The 23,564-nt window shown below is 45.7% G+C and overlaps 1 protein-coding gene across 1 annotated transcript in view; it reads left to right on the top strand.

Annotated features, from left to right (window-relative positions):
- ERICH6B (glutamate rich 6B) overlaps positions 1-23,564 on the top strand; it is a 62,402-nt gene that overhangs the window by 4,283 nt on the left and 34,555 nt on the right. Inside the window, 3 exon segments of the mRNA XM_066235653.1 lie at positions 6,361-6,536; positions 7,805-7,940; positions 10,730-10,781. Of these exon segments, the coding sequence (XP_066091750.1) occupies positions 6,361-6,536; positions 7,805-7,940; positions 10,730-10,781 (364 nt within the window).

Raw genomic sequence — 23,564 nt, 5'->3', positions numbered from 1 at the left:
TGTGAGACTTAAAGGAGTTAAATTACAGAAAGCATTACAAGCTATACCAGGCACATAATGTCTGAGGCCTCCTTGAGTGTAACCCATTATTAATTATTATCATATTGTATTTTATTTTCCCCTACCATGAACTTATGAAGGGTAGTTTACCCTCCTTCCCTGGCCACATGTGTCCACTTTGTAGAATGGACATAACAAAAAGACCAGGGCAGATGCAATGAACTAGGGTGTGGGAAGAATTGTGCAGGCAGGTCAATTTCAGACTCCCACTGCACTAGACAAATCTGGTAGGGTCCGGCAAACTACTCCCGCCCCCTCTCTTCTTCAAAGGAATGCTTTTCCCCATGATTTGTGGGGAAACCCAGTAGAATTAGGTGAGCAACTTGAAAATGAATGCAGCATCAATTGCCACTGAATAATTGATAACTGTGTATGTATGACTGATCTCCCCAGAATGTATCAAATCGTTTTTGTAAAACATGTGTAAACAGCTGTGGCATCAGAGCCAGAAGCTCTAGCACATGGTAGGGCCTTTGACCTTGGCATGTATGTCATGTATGTTCTCCAAGCATCAGTTTTTCCACGTGTGAAAAAAGGTCACTGCTAATTAAATGAAAGAACATATCTGAAAATGCTGTCAAAGCTCTCCCATACTGTATAATCAATCGTAAGGGGGGAAACTACTCTTCTGATCTCATGAGGTGCAGGAGGTGCTGGAAGAAAGAAGCATGACCTACGTGACTATCATGCTATCAAAGAACATGAAATCATGCTGTAACAAGGCCCCTTTTGTGTTACCCAAGACCTTCTTAACAGTGAATTAAAGTCTGTTCTGTGGCAAATAATGCCATATAGATGCCACAGAATATTAATTCTGCCCATCATGTTTTTTGCTTAATAGTATGGTGATACACAGAATCGGCTGGATTTGATTTGATTTTTCTTTGATCACTCCTCTTCAACAGCTCCAAATGCTGTTTGCCCTAGATGCTACAATTCAGTTACTGTTTCCAAGTGGGAATTGGTCTCCCGGCAACCATTTCCAACAGCAAACCTAGACATTCTGTGTATTTAAAAAGAAAGGTACAATATATACTGACAAGGGATGGAGAGCCAGCCACCTTGTCAAGCAAGGAAGTTCACAGATTGTGGCAGAGCTTCCCAACCAGTGGGCCTGGAATCAGCAACTGGTGGAGGAAGATGCTGAACCCCAGAACCAGCCACCCCAGCCTCCACTCTGCTCCCACACAAACAGCGCCATTTTCTGTGTTTCTTGTCCCAGTGCAGGTCAGGAGCACAGTCCAATGGCAGACGGTGTAGAGAGTATATTTCACAATTTCTGTCTCCTTTAATCCTCCCAGCCATTGTTTACTCCTATTCACAAACAAGGAGCCTGGAATTGAAGAGAAGGTCTGTGACTCCTCCAAGGTCATGGGAAATAATTAAAAGAGCCAGGACAGGCTCCTGAGCCTCTACCTCGCCTGTTCACTTTCCTTTCTTTTTTCCTTTCCGTCCTCCTTTTGTCCTTTGTTTCTGCTTTTTCATAAATTGTCTGCTTACTTTAATTTTAGAAAAGTGACATGAAGAGAAATAAAATCTACTTTTGTTCATTTTTAATGGAAAATTTGAAAAGTAGAAAAACATCACCCAGCCTATCAACATCAAAATATAAATAAAACAGATTCACATTTTAGTGATTCTCATTCCATCCCTCCAATCCTTAGTTTTTGCATATTGAATGGTAATGATCCTTTTGTTTCTTGTTTTAAACATACTATATATACAGGTTTGTATTTTACTTTTGTAACTTGGTATTGTAACTTCAATATTTGCCTCTGTTCTTAATTTTTGGAGACATCATTTTAATAGCCAAGTAATATTTCTCAACCCTGTTCTGCCACATTAGTAAGCTATGAACAAGTAAATTGAACATGAAAGTTTCAGGTTCAAATTTTCTGATTCTCATTTCTTTACTATTTTCACTGTGTCATTCTCTGTTACTAGAATTGATGGCATATTTTATTCCAATTGTACGTGAAATTCTTGATGTCATATCATTCAAGGAAAAGAGTCAGGTGATTAAATGACACAAACAGGTTCTTCAAAATTAAAAATAATTTTTACAAAATCAATATTCTCTGAACCCGTCACCTTTCCTGTATGGGTATCCTTCATCCTGGGACAGAAGGATCCTTGTGATAACCCAAAAGATTAACACAGCAAACTTAAATTTCCAAAATCATGATTTCATGAGAATTATCTTCTTGAATTCTGCCATTGTATAACTTCTAAAGGAAGACAACATTAAGGAAAAATAAAATAAAAAATTATAACCCAGGGCCTCTCCACCCCAACTCCAGCATCACATACATTTTTAAATAAAAAGAAAGATGATTTCTTTTTTTTCCTCAATATTGTCTTTCTCTTCTTTTTATCAAAAGAATTGAAGGCGACTTATTCATTGCAAAAATTGCTTAATCTTAATGCAAGGTAATAGTTTTACTTTTGGGGTAAATCAGGTGGAGATTCAAGCTTAGAGACGATGCTTCAGAAGCCTTAAACTTTCCAAAGATGGGAGTGGGGGTGGAGAAGGGGTGGCCGGGAGAGGTACCCTGAGGAAGAAGGGCTTCAGTCGGCCTGAGGTCTCCTGGAAATCACGCACAGAGGACCTCCCAGTACTGCTCCGCTCTGCCACTTGTTAGATTCAGGGAGTACTGATATACTGGGGCTGCCAAAGAGTGTAACTATTAAAGCAGGGGTCCCCAAACTACGACCCGCGGGCTGCATGCGGCCCCCTGAGGCCATTTATCCGGCCCCCGCTGCACTTCTGGAAGGGGCACCTCTTTCATTAGTGGTCAGTGAGAGGAGCATAGTTCCCATTGAAATACTGGTCAGTTTGTTGATTTAAATTTACTTGTTCTTTATTTTAAATATTGTATTTGTTCCCATTTTGTTTTTTTATTTTAAAATAAGATATGTGCAGTGTGCATAGGGATTTGTTCATAGTTTTTTTTATAGCCCGCCCCTCCAACGGTCTGAGGGACAGTGAACTGGCCCCCTGTGTAAAAAGTTTGGGGACCCCTGTATTAAAGGAACAGAGAGTACTGATATGGCCCATGAGGCTGAGAACAAAGAAGGTCAGAGACCCTTATCAGAAGTTTATGTTTGAAATTCGCCACTAAGCTAAAACCGGCCCCTGTTGCTATGCCGGCCCCTGTTGCTATGCTGCGTGTGACCTCCCTAGCCAATAGCTAAACTGCCACATCTGCTTCTGTATAATGCTTGCTCACTTAGGATATATAAGGACCTGGCTGTAAGCACCAGGCGCTGCTTCCGTTTGCAGCTCCTCGTGAGCACGGTGTCACCGGACATCTTGGGAGTTCGCCCCTGCGCAGGTTAAACTGGCCAATAAAGTAACATCTAAACTCCTGAAAGTCTCCGACATTTGTTCTCATACCTGGTGGATGCTACACCACTCAGCCCCTCATAGACCAGAGTCCTGGCACCCAAACTACAGAGATGAAAGGGCAGGGCAACTCCTGGCCGGTTGGCTCAGCGGTAGAGCGTCGGCCTGGCGTGCAGGAGTCCCGGGTTCGATTCCTGGCCAGGGCACACAGGAGAGGCACCCATTAGCTTCTCCACCCCTCCCCCCTCCTTCCTCTCTGTCTCTCTCTTCCCCTCCCACAGCCGAGGCTCCATTGGAGCAAAGATGGCCCGGGCGCTGGGGATGGCTCTGTGGCCTCTGCCTCAGGCACTAGAATGGCTCTGGACACAACAGAGCGACACCCCAGATGGGCAAAGCATCGCCCCCTGGTGGGCATGCCGGGTGGATCCCGGTCGGGCGCATGCAGGAGTCTGTCAGACTGCCTCCCCGTTTCCAGCTTCGGAAAAATGGAAGAAAAAAAAAAGAAAAGAAAGGGCAGGACAACTGAGTCTGAGCTGGGGAGAGAAAAAAAAGGGCCCACAGGCAGTGCTCATGGTGAGCAAATGAATGGATGCCCAAAAGGAAGTTGCAATCTTTCTCACTCAGGCATATTTCCAAGGTCTAAATGATCATTCAGTGAGTGTCCGTTAAACTCCCACAGAGCCTGGCACACGCTAGACAGTCAATAACACACCTATGGAATAAATGGTAAAGCGCATTAAATGGACTCAGCTCTGTAGAAACCAGTGTGGGGGGAAGACAAGACTTCTGATTCACAGTCCTTGTCCTTGAGCTTCGGCCCCTACAAGCCCTTCCCAAAGGATGACCATTTATCTCCACCTGGGAAGTGGGTTGACACCAAATACAATCAGGTGGAGATTCAAGCGTAGAGATGATTCAAGCTTAGACAAGAAGGCACGAGGCCAGTTTGGTTGTGACGAGAAGCAGGAATACAATCTCAGCTCTGCTGCATTGGGAAGCAACAGGTTACAACCTGAGGGCACAGGGCTCCACACAGGCATAGCACGGCAGGGCCCCCCACTCCCGCTCCCCCCTGGCCCCTCCATTCCATACGTCACCCTTCCAGAGGCACAGAAATTGGATCTGACAGGATCGCTTCCATTAAGACCATATGTAAGAGGGATGGCTTTTCAAAGGTCCCCATCACCTCAGTTACTGACACGCCCAGGGTGCTAAGCCATGTGGCAGTGAAGGAGCCTGACAGTGCAGTGACCACTGGAAAGGTTGTGACTGAGAACAGGAATTCCAGAGCCAGACTGCCTGGGTTTGGCTCTCAGCCCTGCAACCAGCCAGCTGTGTGCCACGGGGCAACCACGTAATATCCCTGGGCCTTGGTGTTCTTATCTGTAACATGGCAACAGTAGTTTCACCTCGGGGCTGTGGTGAGAATGAAAGAAGTATTAACTCACAGAGCCCACTTAGGAGAGCGGTTAACACACAGGACATGCTGAGTAAGCACTGAGGGCCACTGTTCTCCATTCTGCTCCCCACAGGCACGCCCAGAATGAGAATTATGATTCCTGGTCAGCTTTATTCCAAACACAACCACCCATCCTATCTTTTAGCTGAGTGGGTTTTCTGTTCCCAGGGCCCTGAGGAAAACACGGAAACCAGAGAAGTCCTAGGGCCTACTTGGGTCTGTCCATGTGCTATTTGGCTGGGGTCCTCAGAGTCCAGGTCTGGACCTTGGCGTGCTCAGACAGACCCTGGGTTTCCCTGATACAAGGTTGCTGAAAGAATGAACCCTGCACAAACCCCCTCTAGGTAGAAGTGTTACACTCATATTTGTTAAGGTAGGGAGTGAGAAAGGGGAGTGGATTGAAGTCAAGCACTTAATGGATCCCTTATATACAGGAAGGGTCCCTCTCCCGCTTCACAAGCATGCTCTGGAGGTCCCCCAGCATGTGCCAGGCACCTCCCTTATGCTGAAGCAGCTGCAGAAGCAGGCCTGGAGCCGTCAAAGCTCCCGGCATCTAGGGAGCTTGTCCTCTCTGCGTCAAGAATGGGGCAGGGCGCTGGTGTTTGGCCCAGGTCGGTGGGTGATGAGGGTTGAAGAAGCAGATGGTCACTTCTTCTGTGTGCCCTGACCAGGAATCAACCCCAGGACATCCACCAAGAGCCAAGATTTAACCTCAGATCAAAGTCTATGTCTTTCTATTAACCATAGTTAATGCCCATTTATATGCTGGACATTTTCCCTTACAACTCTTGGGCCGGTTTACATGAGATGACTTCAGGGCCAACGCACCCCAAAGACCCCTCTCATTCCTTTGAATGACAGCTTCTTGCCCCCAGTTAAAAGTCAGAGATTCCTGAGGGAGGACACAGAGTGGGTCGGTACGATGGGTCAGTCCCTTTCCATCCCGAGCTACCAGATCCCAGGGCCTGCACCGCATTCCCTACACCTCGCCCTCGGGGCCTGCAGAAACCTTTCTCAATGACGGTGGTGTTTGTGGTGGCCAGACTAGAGGAGACAGACCTTTGTACTTGATTTTAAGCTACTGTGACACCTACTTTGATATTTTTTCCCACTGTGCCTGAGGCAGCTGTGAGGCAAGAAGGACAACTGGAATGATCAGAGTAATGAGCCAGAAAGGACAGAGAATGTTCTGGAGCATTGGACTGTCAGTTACAGAAGCCTGGCCCACTGGCCTTTGAAGGCACCCACAGATTCTTTCACTCTAATTGAAGCAGCTGGCAACATGGGGCTCTGCTGCCCCAAATGGCACATAGCCTGTTTTCCATGAGCCACAATCTGGTCCCTTCTACCCTGTGACATCCCCCACCCAGAATGGGCAGAGCCTGCAGAGGCTGAAGAGCCTCCACCACCCCAACTTCCCAGCAGGGCGTAGCACTGGGCTCCTAGCCTGGCCCCAGTTCCCAAGTTGACTGAACCCTGTGCTCCCTCCTGACAGAAGCTCAGCTGCTGGCATCTCTCTGGTGACCACCTTCCACACTGTCCCTCATTCTGTCTTTGAAACGGTCTTCTCAGTATGTCACAAAACATTCCACATCCTCCATGAAGGATGTTCAAGAGGCGCTGTCCTGGCAGGACCAGGCATGCAGACGGGATGCATCTACAAGACCGTGGGTAAGTGGTCGGGTTCGGGAGCCCGGGGAGGGGAGCGCCTTCCGTGTGCACAACATCGGGGCTCAGTGATTGTTCACACTGATGATACATATTGCTTCCTGTGCCCTTGAAGTTGGATTGGGGTCAGAAGTTAAACTCCTCCTCTACAACCTTCATCCATCCCAGACTCCCCAGGAGAAAGAGTATCAATCAGCAAAGTCTGGGACAATTCCTGTCTTCAGTCTTTCCCTGTCTCTTCATTAGTCTTCCTGTTCTTGTTCTACATCAACGCAAGCCCTATTTCCCTCGCAGACACAGGCCATTTGCTTCCCCAGTTACAGACCAGTGCCCCGACATGACAGGCCATGTCAGATAATCACGTGGACAGTGGTGAATGCAACTCAGGCCCAGACCAGACTCTCTGTCCCAGCATGCAGTCAAAATCAGTCCTGATTCACGACCAGCCAAAACCCTCCTAATGTGAACTTTTGTGGCCACACCTGGGAGACATTCAAGAGAAAGTCTGTCAAGGTTGCAGTGGGCAGCTTACTCCTTTACCCAATTAAGCCCAAAGGCCTCTCACTCTAGCATCCTGGGGATGGAACACTGAACAGCATTTCTCACCATTATTAATAATTTAAATCCAGCCTTGGTGAGGTTGATCCATCACAATTCACAGATTGGTTTTACATCTGTAGTCATGGCAGCAGTAAATTAGATTTCCCCATCACCTCACCTCCCTGCCCCCGTCTGTGCTTTGCTAAATGCTGTAGCTCAGATGTGGTTTCTGACAATAGGAGTCAGAAACCCTATGAGGGAGAATGGAGGGACAAAGGGCAGCCCACCCCAGCCAGGAGTTCGATGGCACAGGAGTGTTTTATAGGCCACATCAGTTAGTGTTAGGTTGTCAGTGTGTGTGCTCTAAAGGCATCCCAAGAACTGGAGCCATCTCAAAGTCAGTAAGCATGACAGCTGGAAAAAATCTGAGCATTTTTCTAAATATTCATAAGCAGGATTCTGAAACTAATTTACTGGGTAATTACCTGTATAGTCACAATGCTGAGCTTGAAAGGATGTGGGAGAGAAAAGAAGTTAGGATACGGCTGGGGTTATGGAAGGGGGCACCAGGGACTATTATACCTTTGCAGACCCACCTCAGAAAGAAGCCCTATGGAAATTATTGCTTTATTTCACTTGTTCATTCCTGATCATTTTGGGTTGCTAAGCTTAATTTACAGAGCTAGTCATGTCTGTATCTAACTCAAGTTTTATGCATGTTTGGTCTCTAGGGGCATGTTTTGCAGTTGTAGTTCCAGTACTGAGTTTCTTTAATGCCAACGTATGCTTTGTGTTTAGTGAAAGTCTAGTCACCCACCATAAATGCTTACTGATCAAATACAGTGACGTTGGTGGCCTGGACCAAAGGTGTGGACTCTAGAGCCTCTAAACCAGGGGTTGGGAACCTTTTTGGCTGAGAGAGCCATGAATGCCACATATTTTAAAATGTAATTCCATGAGAGCCATACAATGACCCGTGTACGTTACACATTATCCAATAAAAATTTGGTGTTGTCCTGGAGGACAGCTGTGATTGGCTCCAGCCACCCGCAACCATGAACATGAGTGGTAGGAAATGAATGGATTGTAATACATGAGAATGTTTTATATTTTTAACGTTATTATTTTTGTTGTTGTTAAAGATTTGTCTGCGAGCCAGATGCAGCCATTAAAAGAGCCACATCTGCTCGCGAGCCATAGGTTCCCGACCCCTGCTCTAAACTCAGGATCAATGACTCACTCCAGGTTCCTGCAGTTATGTGAGGGGATGGTCATTAGAGCAAAAATTGAAACACAAGGAAAAGCAATTCCCTAAAATTCATGGACGTTTTTCTTTTCTCTTCTGCCTATATTTTACAACCTAACTTTCTGAAAAGCTTTGGAAATAATCAGGAAAAGCTGCCAGTCATAAGTACATGATTATATCAGGCCAATGGAATGGAGCAAATACATAACAAAGGGGTTTCTCTGAGAGGATGGCTAGATATAAGAGAAAGTGACAAAAATGTGCAGGTAGAAACCAGGAAATACGAGCTCCAGGAAGGTAGGAGAGCTCAAAACCTTATAAAAAAGAGGTAAGTAAAGTGACACAGGACAAACAATCTATGTGCAGTGGAGATGTGGCCCATGCCAAGATGGAAAGCCGAAACAGAATAGAGGCAGAGGCAGGGTCACAGGGAGCAGAGGGACAGCTGTCAGAGGGAAGGGGGATGAGGGGATGGGATCAGAGAAGGTGAAGGGATTAGTGAAATTATATATACCTAACACAGAGATACAGATAACTGGGCAACAAATCCCAGAGGGAAGGGGGGAGGGAGTTAGGGGGAGGGGGGCAAAGGGGGAGTAATGGAGGACAAGGAGGTGTGGGTGAGGGAGTTATATTGAATGGGACACTTGAATTCATGTTAACACAATAAATTAAAATTAATAAAAAAATGTTTAAAAAGATGGAAAGTCAATCTCTCTGCGAGTGGAGTACAGACACTAACGGTTCCCTAGTGGCAGATTCAAAAAAGAATCTACTTGCAACTCATGGTGGAAGCCACCCATCCACTTGTTGGAGGAACACAGACAATCAAGACAAAAGCAATCCAAAGAGATAGAAATGCAAGGCCGAGGACCAGCAGAAGCAAGCAGGGACAATCCACGAGGTCCAAGACTGTGCGTCCCCACTGCTGGTGCCTGTAACGATGCGTGCTCCCCACCTTCTTTCCCAAGGTCCCTGCTTGCACTCTACAAGATCCCCAGAGGATTCTCAGGCGCTAGAACACTGGAGAAGCAAGACCTCAAGTGTAGGATGAATATAATGGGCACAAGAGGTTCCTATTTTGAAAACATTTTTTACTATGGGATTGTTCAACCCCAGTGAATCAAAAACAGTATGTTACATGGCAAAGCCCTCCGCGACAAATTAGACTTTGAACCAAACATGGAGGTTCGGGTCCTTGAAACCCTACTACAGAGAGTGTCAGGTCTGACATGGAAAAAGGCTAAAGGACCAGAGAAATGCCTTGTGACTCATGTGAGAAAGCGTTCTGAAGGAGGACAAGAAAAGCTATTTATGGCCTCAGGCGCCCACCAATCCAGGCACACAGCAGGCTCATAAACAAAGCACACCAAAGTTCCAACACAGAGCACTATACCCCAAGCTTGCAGAAATCCTCTAGACTAAGTGCCTGGCTCTTGGTGAGCACCTAGAAATATTTGTTAATTCCTTGTGAAATTGTTGAATCCTCACTGATTCAGAGCACATATGGTAGGAAGGGCATATCCTGCTCCCAAAAAACAGTCTTGTCAGGAAGGGAGCTGTGTCTAGAAAAATGTAGGTGAGGATAGAAAGAGAGGAGTGCTATCAGTGGAGTAATTAACTTCAAGCCACCTGGCCAGATGGAGATGAGGGTTGGAAAGCTTCCAAAAGTGCAAACTAGTGTTTGCCCAGAGTCCTCGTCAGTAGACTCAGATTTCGAAAAATCGCATGCCAAGATTAAAAAGATGAGAATGTTACCATTGATAAACATAGGAAAACAGCTCAAACTTTAAGAGTTCCAGGAGAGCTGACTGCCCAGGATAAACTTATCCTTACCAAAACGGAGCAGTGGTAGTAATAATAACTATAACAACAATAATACTGCAGGCAGCAACTAAAAAAGGAACCCTTTTAAAATATGATTGCGGAGAAAAGAAGCTCAAGGCAGATGGCCACTGTATAGTGCAACGTGGAGCAATGATTCGGATAAAGTCATGTCCTTCCATTGCTATTTAATTTTGACTTCACTGTGAAGGAAAAAGATCTCCATATGAAAAGTGTGCAACAAAATTAGGCAAGAAATAACAGAAACCAAAGATTGATGAAAAAATGAGAAGAACACTGATGTGTCCTGCCCCAGATAAAATACATCCCATATATATATATATATATAGAGAGAGAGAGAGAGAGAGAGAATAGCTTGATCAGATTTATGATTTTTAAGGAATTGTGAATAAGTGGGGAAATGAGTCCACAACCAATCTAAGGCAAATACTGAAAGCAATCAGCATAGGCTCAATAAGAATAAAGCAAACCATACTGGCTTTTAAGTCACTTTTTGATAGTTATTGGGTCAGGAAATGGTGGTAATCCAGTAGACCCAAATTCCACAATGCGATTATTTTCAAAGCCTTCCCGATGTTCCTGTGGACAAGATAAAGAAGTGTCAGGTGGATGTTAATGTAAGATGATGGAGCAGTAACTGTTGAATAACCACTCGGAGATGCTGTGTGAGGATCAGAGTCAACCCAGTTTCCAGTGGAGAGCCACAGGGCTCTGTCCAGCACATTTTATCATAGACTTGGATACAGATGTAGGAGGAAGATTTGTGTTTGTACATGGCCTGAAGCTGTGGGGTGATGGGAATAATGTAATCAGATTCTAAAAGATCTTGACAGGCAGAAACATGGGGCCAGAATGAGTTAGATCAGGGGTCCCCAAACTACGGCCCGCGGGCCACATGCGGCCCCCTGAGGCCATTTATCCAGCCCCCACCGCACTTCTGGAAGAGGCACCTGTTTCATTGGTGGTCAGTGAGAGGAGCATAGTTCCCATTGAAATACTGGTCAGTTTGTTGATTTAAATTTACTTGTTCTTTATTTTAAATATTGTATTTGTTCCTGTTTTGTTTTTTACTTAAAAATAAGATATGTGCAGTGTGCATAGGGATTTGTTCATAGTTTTTTTTAATACTCCGGCCCTCCAACGGTCTGAGGGACAGAGAACTGGCCCTCTATATAAAAAGTTTGGGGACCCTGAGTTAGATGATATATAATGGAAATTTATATAGATACCATTCTTAGGCCCACAAAAACAACAGGATGGAGAAGTACAAGGTAGGGAAGCCCTGTTTATTGTAGATGCTTTACTCAGCCATAAGCTCAATAAGTCAAAGGCATGAGTGATCTGACTGCCAGAAAAGTAAAATACAACCAAATATAGTTAAACAATTCTATAAGGAAGGAGTCATTCCCTCTAACCTGCATGGAGGGTCAGCCCAGGGACAGCTGTTCTAGTCCTCACCCTGTGAGGGTTAGAAGCAGACTAGTGGGATATGGAGGAGAGGGTGATGCTGGGCAGATGAGGAGACTATGCCATTCAAAGAACCATTGAAGCAGAGGAGGTGTCGAGTCTGGAAGGCATGTGTCTCTGAAATAGCATAACTGCCTCAAATTCCTGAAGATCTGCTGTACAAAACTGAGACCTGACCTCTCCACCTGCATCGGAGGGCCAGAGTAGGACTAACTTTAGGAGAAAATGTTAAGAGAAATTATTCCTAACAATGAGAGCCATGTCATAGTGGACTGAGTTTTCTTAAAAGCTAGAGAGTTCCTTATCCATAGAGGGCTGATCTCAGCAGAAGAGCTAATAGGCAATGACCTTGAGTGAGTACGGAGGCACTGAGGCACTGCAAACCTGGTCCAACCCTGACACTCACGTGAGCAGATGAAGCAGTTTCCTTTGCTCTTTCTTCATGAGTCTGCTCTTCTCTGCTATCAGGAATGGAACTGAGGGTGTGTGCACATGTGTGTGTGCACACATACAGTTAGGAATAGGAAGAGGAAAGGTGTGGGTGGGGGAAGCAAAAAAGGAATGAGAATAACAAAATTTTAGAAGACATAAAGTAAGCATCATCAAAAATTTACAAAAGTTCTCCAAAATAATTACAGTAGCCTTCCGTTGCATGTCTTAGTGGATCTATACTAGCCAGCCCCATGTTTCCCAGCCAGACCTGATTATGCACTTCTTGGGCTGCAAAAACAACGGAAATGCCCTCTTCCCACAGTGACAGCTCATTATTGATCTACATCAGTGGTAGTCAACTTGGTCCCTACCACCCACTAGTGGGCATTCTAGCTTTCATGGTGGGCAGAGCAACCAAAGTATAAATAAAAAGATAGATTTAACTATAGTAAGTTGTTTTATAAAGATTTATTCTGCCAAACCTAGTGAAAATCCAACATAAAGGTCTTGGTAAGTAATTATTATTATATGCTTTAACTTGCTATAACTCTGATTTATAAATTTTATAAAGTAAAGTTACTTCCTTACTTTATAAATCACCATTACTGTGGAACCGGTGGGCGGTTAGAAAATTTGACTACTAACAGAGATACAAAAGTGGGCAGTAGGTATAAAAAGGTTGACTACCCCTGGTCTACATGGTCTTGGAGCTGCTTGACTCTGTGGTTCCAAAGCTATTCCTCCTACAGAAGAAAAAATATCTCCAAGGTGCTCTCCCACCTTAGTCATGCTATCTATCCTGGGGACCCTAACTGGCCTCATGGTGACCAGAGGAGAGGCCACCAAGGGGCTACATTTCCTGACCACTGGTTCACTGCAGTCCTAGAAAAAAGCAGGGCAGAAGGACCATCCAGGACACCAGCAGTCCCCTCAGCCCATTTTTCTCTCTGTCCATTAGCCTTGGGTGCCAAGAAAGAACCTCAGACCCTAAATGTCCAATATGAACCCACTGATAGGTGTGAGGTTAAAATTATTAATGGCTAGCTTCTTCTATCTTTTAACAGAATCCAAAATTGAAAGTAAAGACAGAGCAAGAAGCCTCAATGACACCATCTACCTTAGGGCTGGATTCAGAAGGTATCATTTTAATTTTATAATTTGATGGTGATTTTAAAGGACTTTCAAAAGTTACAAATTCACCCATGGGAAGGTAAGAGGTATAGAATTATCATCAAAGAGTCCTCTTTTGACCACTTTAGGCCAGTGGTCAGGTCATTATTTCTGGGGCTTTGTGTCAAGGTTCAAGGGTCAGGTAAGAAACTGAGCCAAAGGGTAAAGTGCTTTTATATTTGAATAAAAATTAAATTTTGAAAGAAGAAACAGCATTTACTAGTGGATTTAGGAGGGAAGATAATGGGGTATCTATACTCAGTTTATTTCATGACATTTACTGTATACTTACTGACATTTATTGTACACCTACTCTACATTGAATAGGATACAGTGATGAATAAACCCATCATACCCTCTCAGAGCTTAAATTCTAGTGGGCAAGATAAAATATGAACAAGGAAGAGGAATCAATATTGATTGAGCATAAGCTACAGGCTTCAAACTGCTCAAGATCATGGAAGCTCCTTATCCCAAAACACATGACCTCCACGCTGTCTCCCCAGCCATTTAAGAGGTGATTTTTAAAATAACTCCATTGGAGATCCAAAACTAGTCCAGACTAGTTCACCATACCATATTCTAGTCATAGCTTTTCCTATTCTTTTGCAGTGTGTGCTAATACTGAAGAAGAAAAAAGTGGTAAAAATCCCACATAACATACCCAAAGATCCCTGCTCCCTGCAGAGTGTCTGCAGGTGGGGATGGTGCCTGGGTGAGTGAACGTCTGCCAGTCCAGACTGTACCAAGCCCTAGAAAGGACCCAGAGACATGCTGGGCACATAGCCTCAGAACCTGGACGTACTTCGCTGTCCTTTCCAAAGAGGGGGGATAGATAGATCAAGAAACAGAGAGAGGGGCTCCGGAGCAATGCAGAATGACCTGGGATAGTAGCAAAAGTCCATCTCTATACTCAATTTCTGGGATGGGACACCCACATTTAAAGAGGGTCCAGTGGGTTGCTGGGTTCCCTGAGGTCTAGGCAGCAGGACTGCCTGGGATTCATGGCCCCTTCCTAGAGTTCACCTGATGACACTTTGGCAGGGAGTAAATTGGAGACCCTACAAATGGCTCCCTTAAAGACATTATATTTTTATTAAAGAGAGGTTAGTTGAATCTTATGAGGGGGAAGGACAAGAAAGAATTCTTACGGTATTAGAATCCAACTTGCCCTGGCCGGTTGGCTCAGTGGTAGAGCGTTGGCCTAGCGTGCGGAGGACCCGGATTCGATTCCCGGCCAGGGCACACAGGAGAAGCGCCCATTTGCTTCTCCACCCCTCCGCCACGCCTTCCTCTCTGTCTCTCTCTTCCCCTCCCGCAGCCAAGGCTCCATTGGAGCAAAGATGGCCCGGGCGCTGGGCATGGCTCTGTGGCCTCTGCCTCAGGCGCTAGAGTGGCTCTGGTCGCGACATGGCGACGCCCAGGATGGGCAGAGCATCGCTCCCTGGTGGGCAGAGCATCGCCCCATGGTGGGCGTGCCGGGTGGATCCCGGTCGGGCGCATGCGGGAGTCTGTCTGACTGTCTCTCCCTGTTTCTAGCTTCAGAAAAATGCAAAAAAAAAAAAAAAAAAAAAAAAAAGAATCCAACTTTAGGACCTCACTTCACAAAACAGAAGCCCTGCAATTAACCAGGCCATCCTATTAAACAGTAACGTAGGGACTATGTTCTGTTGACTTTCAGCAAGGTGGGGGCTAGGGCAGGATTAGGGCTTTAATCCTGATACAAAAGTGGCTTATCAAACTAACTCTCTTGAATCTAGACTACGCATCCCATCCACTACCCCACCACCTGGGAACAGATCAACAGAACGTATTTTTTTCCATTTCAGGTCGGGGAGGGTGTTAGGTGCTGTGCTGCTCAGACTTTAATGTGTAGAGAGAAATCCAGGGATCTTGTTAAAATGCAGATTCTGACTCCACAGGTCTGGGAGTCTGCATTTCTCATAAACATCAGCAGCAGCTACTGCTGCTGGTCCATGGTCCACACTCTGAGCCCTGAGGTTTTATTTATTTTTTTTATTTATTTATTCATTTTAGAGAGGAGAGGGAGAGACAGAGAGAGAGAGAGAGGAGAGAGAGAGAGAGAGAGAGAGAAGGGGGAGGAGCTGGAAGCATCAACTCCCATATGTGCCTTGACCAGGCAAGCCCAGGGTTTCGAACCGGCAACCTCAGCATTTCCAGGTTGACGCTTTATCCACTGCGCCACCACAGGTCAGGCGAAATTTTTTTTAATTTATTTATTCTTTTTTTTTAGAGAGAGGAGAGAGAGAGGGAGAGACAGAGAGAGAGAGAGAGGAGAGAGAGAGAGAGAGAGAGAGAGAGAGAGAAGGGGGAGGAGCTGGAAGCATCAACTCCCATATGTGCCTTGACCAGGCAAGCCCAGGGTTTGGAACCGGCGACCTCAGCATTTCCAGGTTGACGCTTTATCCACTGCGCCACCACAGGTCAGGCTTTTTTTTTTTTTTTTTTTTTTTTTTTATTTATTCATTTTTAGAGAGGAGAGAGACAGAGAGGAAGAGAGAGGAGAGAGAGACAGAGAGAGAGAAGGGGGGAGGAGCTGGAAGCATCAACTCCCATATGTGCCTTGACCAGGCAAGCCCAGGGTTTCGAACCGGCAACCTCAGCATTACCAGGTCGACGCTTTATCCACTGCGCCACCACAGGTCGAGCCCTGGGGTTTTAGAACAGCTTATAGATATGTGCCTTTAGCAGCCACCAGCCCTGCCCAGCCCCTGTCCCTGATGTCTAAAATCACAGAGAATGCACCACCTGAAAAGTCGAAGGGCTGAAGGGTGGGTCGGGGAAGTGAGAAGAGCACTGAGTCACAGAGCTGGCGGCTCCTCCTCAGAGCTGGTGGGAGGCCAGCTGTCAACAGCTGTTCCCCACCCTTATCTCCTCTACAGCTGGGGACCTGCCCTTCTGGTCAAACACAGGTTCACCAACATCACTCCCAAACTCAGGAGCTGCATTTCTGTCAAGATAAACGTGAGAGGACAGGCATTGACTGAATGGAGGGAAATTAGATTAGTTCATAATCAGATGTGGGGAAGACACACTCCACTGTAGGGCACCCTATATGCATTTACATTAGTACTGCCGCTCCAAGCCACCCTGAAGATGAGTCTATGGTCGCCATCACACAGATGAGGGGAGCACAGTAGACAGAGGCTGCGGCACATGCTGAGTGGCCTAGGTCCTCCATGACAAGCCTGTCACTCCCGTCCCTTTACCTCACCAACCCTCCCATAGAGCAATTTCAGGAGAAGATAATGATCTCACTCCAGCAAAGACAGAGGTTGACAGAAATCCCCAAAGGGAAAGTTAATTAGGAATAAAGCTTTTCCTTCTCATTTGGGCCCAGTTATGCCTGCATTACTATGTATTTACTGTGCTTTCTCAACAACTAGCCAGTGCCCACTGATGTTAATAAGGTTAATTATTTCATTGAATCAGACACTTCTGAACACTGCTCTTCAGTGTTCAGGACTGCCTACCTACCTTATTCCCTTGATACACACCTACTTTTTCCCCCTCTAGTTAACTGTATATCATTCAATAAAGCCAATGAAAATAGGGCAATCACAAATGCTGGGAATTTGCTGGCCCTCGGGGCCAGGGCCAAACTCATCTCCTCAGTCTCGGGGACACCTGGAGGCACTGCCACCCGGATGCTGCTGTTTCTCCATGTCTCCTCTCCAGTGACAACCAAAAGTAGCTTCCTGGGTGCTTGCTTGAATTCTCATGGATTCTTATTGGCTTTTCCTGGACGGCTTTTGAAAACTTCTCTCAGCCACATCCATGACAGACAGTTTGGGGACACCCAGTGTTTTTGGACTTGAGCTGAAAGGGGCCCTTGCCTTTGCCAGTTGTCAGTACCCCAGTGGGATGGTGTGTGACTATGGGAACTGTAAGGCTGGGCACCGTGGCCATGCAGGTTCTCATTGGATTCAGGCAGATGATAAAGGAACTGTGGAGCCAGAAGATGGTGGGCCATTCCGTTTATTATTAGAGTCTCGCAATGGTGGATGAGCAAGTAGGCAGGGAAGACCACTTCCCTCTCTCTCTGGACTGTTTTGCCAAACAGGCTGGGGGAGGGGGGAGGAGGGACCCTCCCAAGCAGGCAGGCAATCTGCAATTTGCAATCTGCCACCCTGAGGGCAAGCACCCACAGCCTTACATAAACTATACAAACATGGCACAGCCCCGGCTCCTGACCAATCAGGGAGAGTGTAAATGAGCAAACTTAACACACTTTTAACACACTGTTTGCCCAACAGGGACTGTCAGAAAAAAACTGCTGGGAGTGGGGGGCTGTCCTAGCCTGGGGTCCACGCAGGTGGGCAAGTTTCTACAGGAATAAACCAAGCTGGGAGGGGGGTCTGCAGGCAGAAAGTGCCCAGGCCTTGTATGGGACAGTCCAGTCAGCTGAGTGGAATTCTCCATCCCACCAAAAGCCCAAAGGTGTCAGAGTTTTTATTACTGAATCAAAATTGGGAAGAAAGACAAAAATAACACGTGTGGAGATCACAAAGAATTGTCGCTTCTCCACCCCTAAAGTCATAATAGGGATACAAAATCAGACAAGATAAGTCCGTACTGTGCCAGCCTTGTGGATGTTCGGGCCTCCCTAGGTGCCCAGCTTGAAGGGGCTGTTGTCACTCAGATGTTGAAACAAGAGGCCCCATAATTTCCCCAGGGGCCCAATTATCGTGTGAGAGCCCTTCCCCCAAGCTCCGCCAAGGATGCACACCTTCCCAGGAGCAGGGAGACAGACGAGCCCCATGTTGGAATTATCCATTCCTTGCTTCAGTTCACCCACCTTCCACACTGGGCGCTTTAAGCCTGTGTCCAGAGAGTCATCAGGCTGTGGCTGACCTTGAGAACAAAAGTATTTATTCACTATCGCCAATAGAGTTTTTTTTTTCTTTTTAGTTCACTGTCTTGGGGATTTGCCTGGGGATTCATCTCTTACACTTTAATTTGAAATTATGAATCATATGCAATTCCAGAAAATTTTGACAAAATTGACAGGAGATAGGAATATTTCCCAGGATTTCCAACAAAAAAATCACACTGAGAATAAATCCTCAGAACAAAATGTAAAGGTGTTCCCACAGTCTACAAGGTCCTGGGTGCACTGGCCCTGCCCCATCCCTTTCTGCCCTCCTGCTGCCCTCCTGCATGCTCATTCCTTCCCAGGCAGCCATGCTCCCCACTCTCTCTCACCTCAGGGCCTTTGCACCTCCTGGCCTCCTGACAGGACTGCTCTTCCCCAGTTCTCCGCCTGCTTGCCCCCTCCTTCATTCAGGACTCGCTCAAATGTCACTTTGTCAGATGAACCTTCACCAGCCACTAGGAACACACACTCACATTCTTAAGTCAGCCACTGAAAAAACTTACCCTTTTATTCCTATTTTATTGATATCCTCAAATTGACTATTAGAAAATTCAGTGAATTTATTTAAAGTCTTATTGACAAGATATGTGTTTTTATTTGAAAGGGCAAGAGTAAATGTTGAAAATCTATTTCTTCTTTTGTTTTGGTTTTGGTTCCTTTACTAAATGCCTCCTCTTTCATTGTACCTTCAAAACTGAAAGCCATGAAGTTTGTCTCTCAAAATAACTTTTAGGATGGTATATTTGTTGGGCAAATAAGTTTGTGAAATCTATATTTTGAGGGTTTGCTCACTTTTATTGTTAATAATGACGCTGTCTACGTGGGGCAGCTGATTACCTTCCTGCTTGGGAAGGGGCTTGGTTATGCTAATGTGTGCTAGAGGAGGTCTTTTGTGCCAAAAATGTTTTAAAAGGGGGAGCTAGAAGGCCATTTTGGGAGAGGAGACCATGCTGTTGCAGGCAGGGAGGCCACGTTGTAGTTGGAGAGAAAGCAGCAAGATGGAAGCGTGCTGAAGGGGAACAGAGGTGAGGGGTTTTGTAAGCTCTGCTGAGGCTGGTGGGGGCCTTTGATTCTAGGAAAACTCGGATGTGTTGGTAGCTTTGTGAGTGCTGAGTGAGTGGGTTTTGGAGCCCGTGTGCTTGTTTTTACTCGCTGGCCAAGTGCGAGGCTAGAAATAAAGAAAATGGCCCTCCAGTTCTTGGCTCCGTTGTTTCATTACCGTCTGTCTGAATCAAATGCGAACCTGCATGGGCCAGGCGGCTGTGATGGTGGCCAGGACCACTGGCTTTACAATATTAAAGGAGCCTATTGAGACTCTGGAAACCAAGGACTTTGGTAACCATGTAAGTTGGATAAAAGCTTGAGACCACCTTGCTTTGAATGTTGGGGCCAGTGGCCCAAGGCTCCCAGCAACTGCCTCATGAACACTGGGATTCATAGCCCAAAAGAGCTTTTCTTATAACAGAAATAAATCTGAATGGCATACATTTAATCAAAGAGCATCATAGAAAGCTAAATGTGGCATTCCAAGTCCCTAGTTTCAGAGTGCCCCGCTGGTAACATGAACAAATGCCCTCAAGATTGCTTTTGAAAGCAGAAAAGCCCAAAACAAAACATGCAAGTCATCTAGATCATTCTGTGTAGAAACCCTATGTAAAAATGAAGTTAGATTCTGGAAAGAACTAGATGTGCTTTTCCCACTAAGTACAGCTTAAAACCCTAGCCATTATATACTGCTCACAAAAATTAGGGAATAGTTTATCACTTCATATTCATTTTGAAATATCCCCTAATTTTTGTGAGTAGTATATATATAAAACAAACATAAGAAGCTTCTGAAAGGCAGAGCAAAGAAGGCAGACCAGCTAGGGACTTGGGGACTTACTGAACAACATAGCAGTGAGTGTCCTGAGTTTTCTCTTTGCTTCCGATGTCCCTGGCTGGGTGCTAGAAAGGACAGCAACCCAGAAACCCTAACAAACACAGACAACAAAACTCCAAGAAAAGCCTGCTGTCTGTAACCAAAGGACCAGGAATGGGCAGCCCAGCAAGACAGAAACTTCAGACAACCACCTCTGCAAGCAAACACCACAACAAATAGCAGTGACTCACCTCCCCAGATCTGCAGTTCTGCCAACTCCACCCTTCAGAGGGCACGGAAGCAGCCCTGCCAATTCAACAGGCATCCTTCCCCCAGCCACACCCAGTAGCCAGAGATGAGATGGAAGGTCATAGTAGTCTGAATAAGCCTTACACCTATGGCATGTGGTGTTGTCTTTACTGCATGAATTCTTTCCCTGCTGGGACAGCCTAGTAACTCTAACTCCCTGTGTCAAACCTCTAAAACTTACAGCACATGTCGATTCAGGAGGAAGCATCCTCTCCACTCTGGCTAAGAAACTTCTCAGGACTGTGGTTACCAACTACATCATAAGACTGAAATCGTGTATCCCTGGAACTCAATATTTAGCAGATATATATTTCTAAACTTACAAAAGAGAAGGCAAAAGAAAAAAGAAAAGAAAAAACAGCTAGGTATTTTTTAATTGGGAAATTTTCTAGTCTCAGTTCATATTTAGCCCTAAACCCCTTCCTTTCCACACTTGCTTCTATACATATTACAAGTATGTTAATAAGAATTGCTTTCCAAATACTGAAATACCACATCCAAGAGAGGAAAAAAGGTTGTCTGAGCGTAGATTCAGTGCATTGGATTTACTAAGACAGAAAAAGTAAACTCAGACATTTTAGAAGGATTTTTCAGCAAGAGTTGAAATCTAAAGGAATTGTTTTAATTAGAAACTTGAATTATTCAAAAACCTTCAGCACACCTGTCAGTTGAGGTTTTGCCGTACCAGGTGGAGCTGTGGTCACAGGCATAGGTGAGGCCTGCCCCACGAGGCTGTGCAAGGTCCCGGATGAGCACAGCACACTGTGAGGGCTCCACACGACAGGGGGGCTGTTCGGGCGAGCTCCAGTCACAAGCACTTTGCCTTTTCATCTTAGGGGCTTTGCCTGGAGACAGAGTACGGCTGAGTTGGGGGCTACATCCCTACTGCTGTCTATACTGCTCTGCCCCCGAGGATTAGAAACTTAGGAGGATGCTAAGGCCGTGTCCCAGATACTGGCATTCCTGTGACAGGCAGCTAAACAGGGGAAGCAGTACTTCTCCAAGCAACGCCTTCAGCAGCAGGTGCGGAGGATGGGGCCAGAGCAGGGCGAGAAGAGTGGAATGAATGCCGCAGGCTACCAACAGCTGACAGACTTGAGGCTCCTTTGGGGAGACTACCAGAAACCACTGGGATAGGGGAAGGAGTTGACGTCCTCCCAGTTGGGTCCGGGCTATCCACCGATACTTTGGTTATTCTGACAATTCAATTCCTTTGCTGTTTTTAGTTCACTTTGCTTGTTTTATTTCTATGACACACTGGTGCATCACAAACCCTGCCAGGAAATCTCTTTTGGTTACAAGAATCAGAGATTCACCTAGGAGGAGTCTCTGGGCATGAGAGAACTCATCCCTGGGGTGCTCAATACACCTACCATGACGATGAGGGTTGTTCTACTCTATAGGCTGGGGAAGCAAATGAGACCAACCTCATTGGATGAATATGTTCTGACTAAATTAAGTAGGTGCTACAGCCTTGATGGGACAAGAACTTCAACAAAGCCCTCCCAGTAGGTCTGTTGTCTGGTGGACTACAGTGAGCATTTTCTTTTCTGGTAAACAAAGCATAGACTCCAAAGAAGATGGTGAAAGATCACTGGCCTAGATGAACAGGAAGTTGCTTCACCCAAGAGTGGGATTGTCAATAATGAGGAATTTAGAGGCAAGATACCACAGGCCTTATCTCAGTCTGACCCGAAGCAATGATTCTAGTGTTAAAAGATAAACTGAGCCTGACCAGGCGGTGGCGCAGTGGATAGAGCATTGGTCTGGGATGCAGAGGACCCAGGTTCGAGACCCCGAGGTCGCCAGTTTGAGCGCAGGCTCATTTGGTTTGAGCAAAAGCTCACCAGCTTGGACCCAAGGTCGCTGACTCGAGCAAGGGGTTACTCGGTCTGCTGAAGGCCCGCAGTCAAGGCACATATGAAAAAGCAATCAATGAACAACTAAGGTCTCGCAACGAAAAACTGATGATTGATGCTTCTCATCTCTCTCTGCTTCTGTCCGTCTGTCTGTCCTTGTCTATCCCTCTCTCTGACTCTCTCTCTGTCCCTGTAAAGATAAACTGAGGTACATTAAACTTATTTTTAAGTCTTTTATTTATTTTTTATTGATTTTAATTGTGTTTACATAGATTCTAGTGTCATCCCAAATGCGTCCTCCCTTCCCCGTATTCCCCTCAACATCTCCCTTGTCCCCCTCCCCAGAGCTCCCTCCCCCCTTCCCTTCAGGTTTATCCCATCCTATCATCCCTCTTCCCTCTGTCCTCTTTTCCTCTGGTCCCTTTGATCTCTCCTCTGTCTCAATTTCGTTCCTCAGTTAACATTGTTCATTGGATTCCTCAAATGAGTGTGGTCATATGATATTTTTCTTTTTCTGCCTGGCTTATTTCATTTAACATAATAGTTCCCAGGTTGTAAACCCAGTAGCCATGGCCACCATCACAGCCACCTGTCCCATGCAGGTTCACATTTAATTTGGACAGTCGGTAATGAAACAACGGAGCCAAGAACTGGTGGGCCATCATCTTTAATCCTAGCTTGCATCTGGCGGGCAAATAAAAATACACACTGGGCTCCAAAACCCACTCATGCAGTGCTCACAAAGCTACTGGCTTATCTGAGTTTCCTAGAATCAAAGGTTTCTAGCTCACCAGACTTATTCACCTCTGTTCTCCATCTTCTTTCTTCTCTCTGCACAAACTCTTCACAAACTGGCTTCTCCCTCAGCACTCCACCATCTTGGTTGCCTCTCCTGGCCTCCTCTACGTGGCCTTCTCTGCTCTCCTCTCTAATGCTAATCTCAGGAACCGAGAGAGCAAGCTCCCGGTCTGCTCCCATTTTATAGTGTAGAAATCAAAACCTTTAATCCAATATACAAAATAGGGAAGTCTCTGATACAAAGTCACTTATCTGAGGGATAATGGGATTCCTTATGAGAGTGCACCACCCCACATCATGCAGTCAGTCAATGGTGTGGGGGAAAGCTTAGTCTTAAAACTAAGCTTTAGGCTATAACCACTCTGCCTTCTTACAGCCTGTGCCCCGCACCCAATGCAAACTATAAACGAGCAAACATATATCATATTTAAAAACTTATTTGACCAACACAGGTCCATCCATGTTGTCGCAAAAGGCATACAGATGGCCAATAGGCATATGAAAAAATGCTCAACATCACTAATCATCAGAGAAATGCAAATTAAAACCACAATGAGATATCACCTCACACCAGTCAGAATGGCGCTCATCAACAAAACAACACAGA

This window comes from Saccopteryx bilineata, chromosome 6 (assembly GCF_036850765.1).
Source record: "Saccopteryx bilineata isolate mSacBil1 chromosome 6, mSacBil1_pri_phased_curated, whole genome shotgun sequence".
Lineage (NCBI taxonomy): Eukaryota > Metazoa > Chordata > Mammalia > Chiroptera > Emballonuridae > Saccopteryx > Saccopteryx bilineata.
This window is presented reverse-complemented; position numbering and strand designations above follow the sequence as displayed.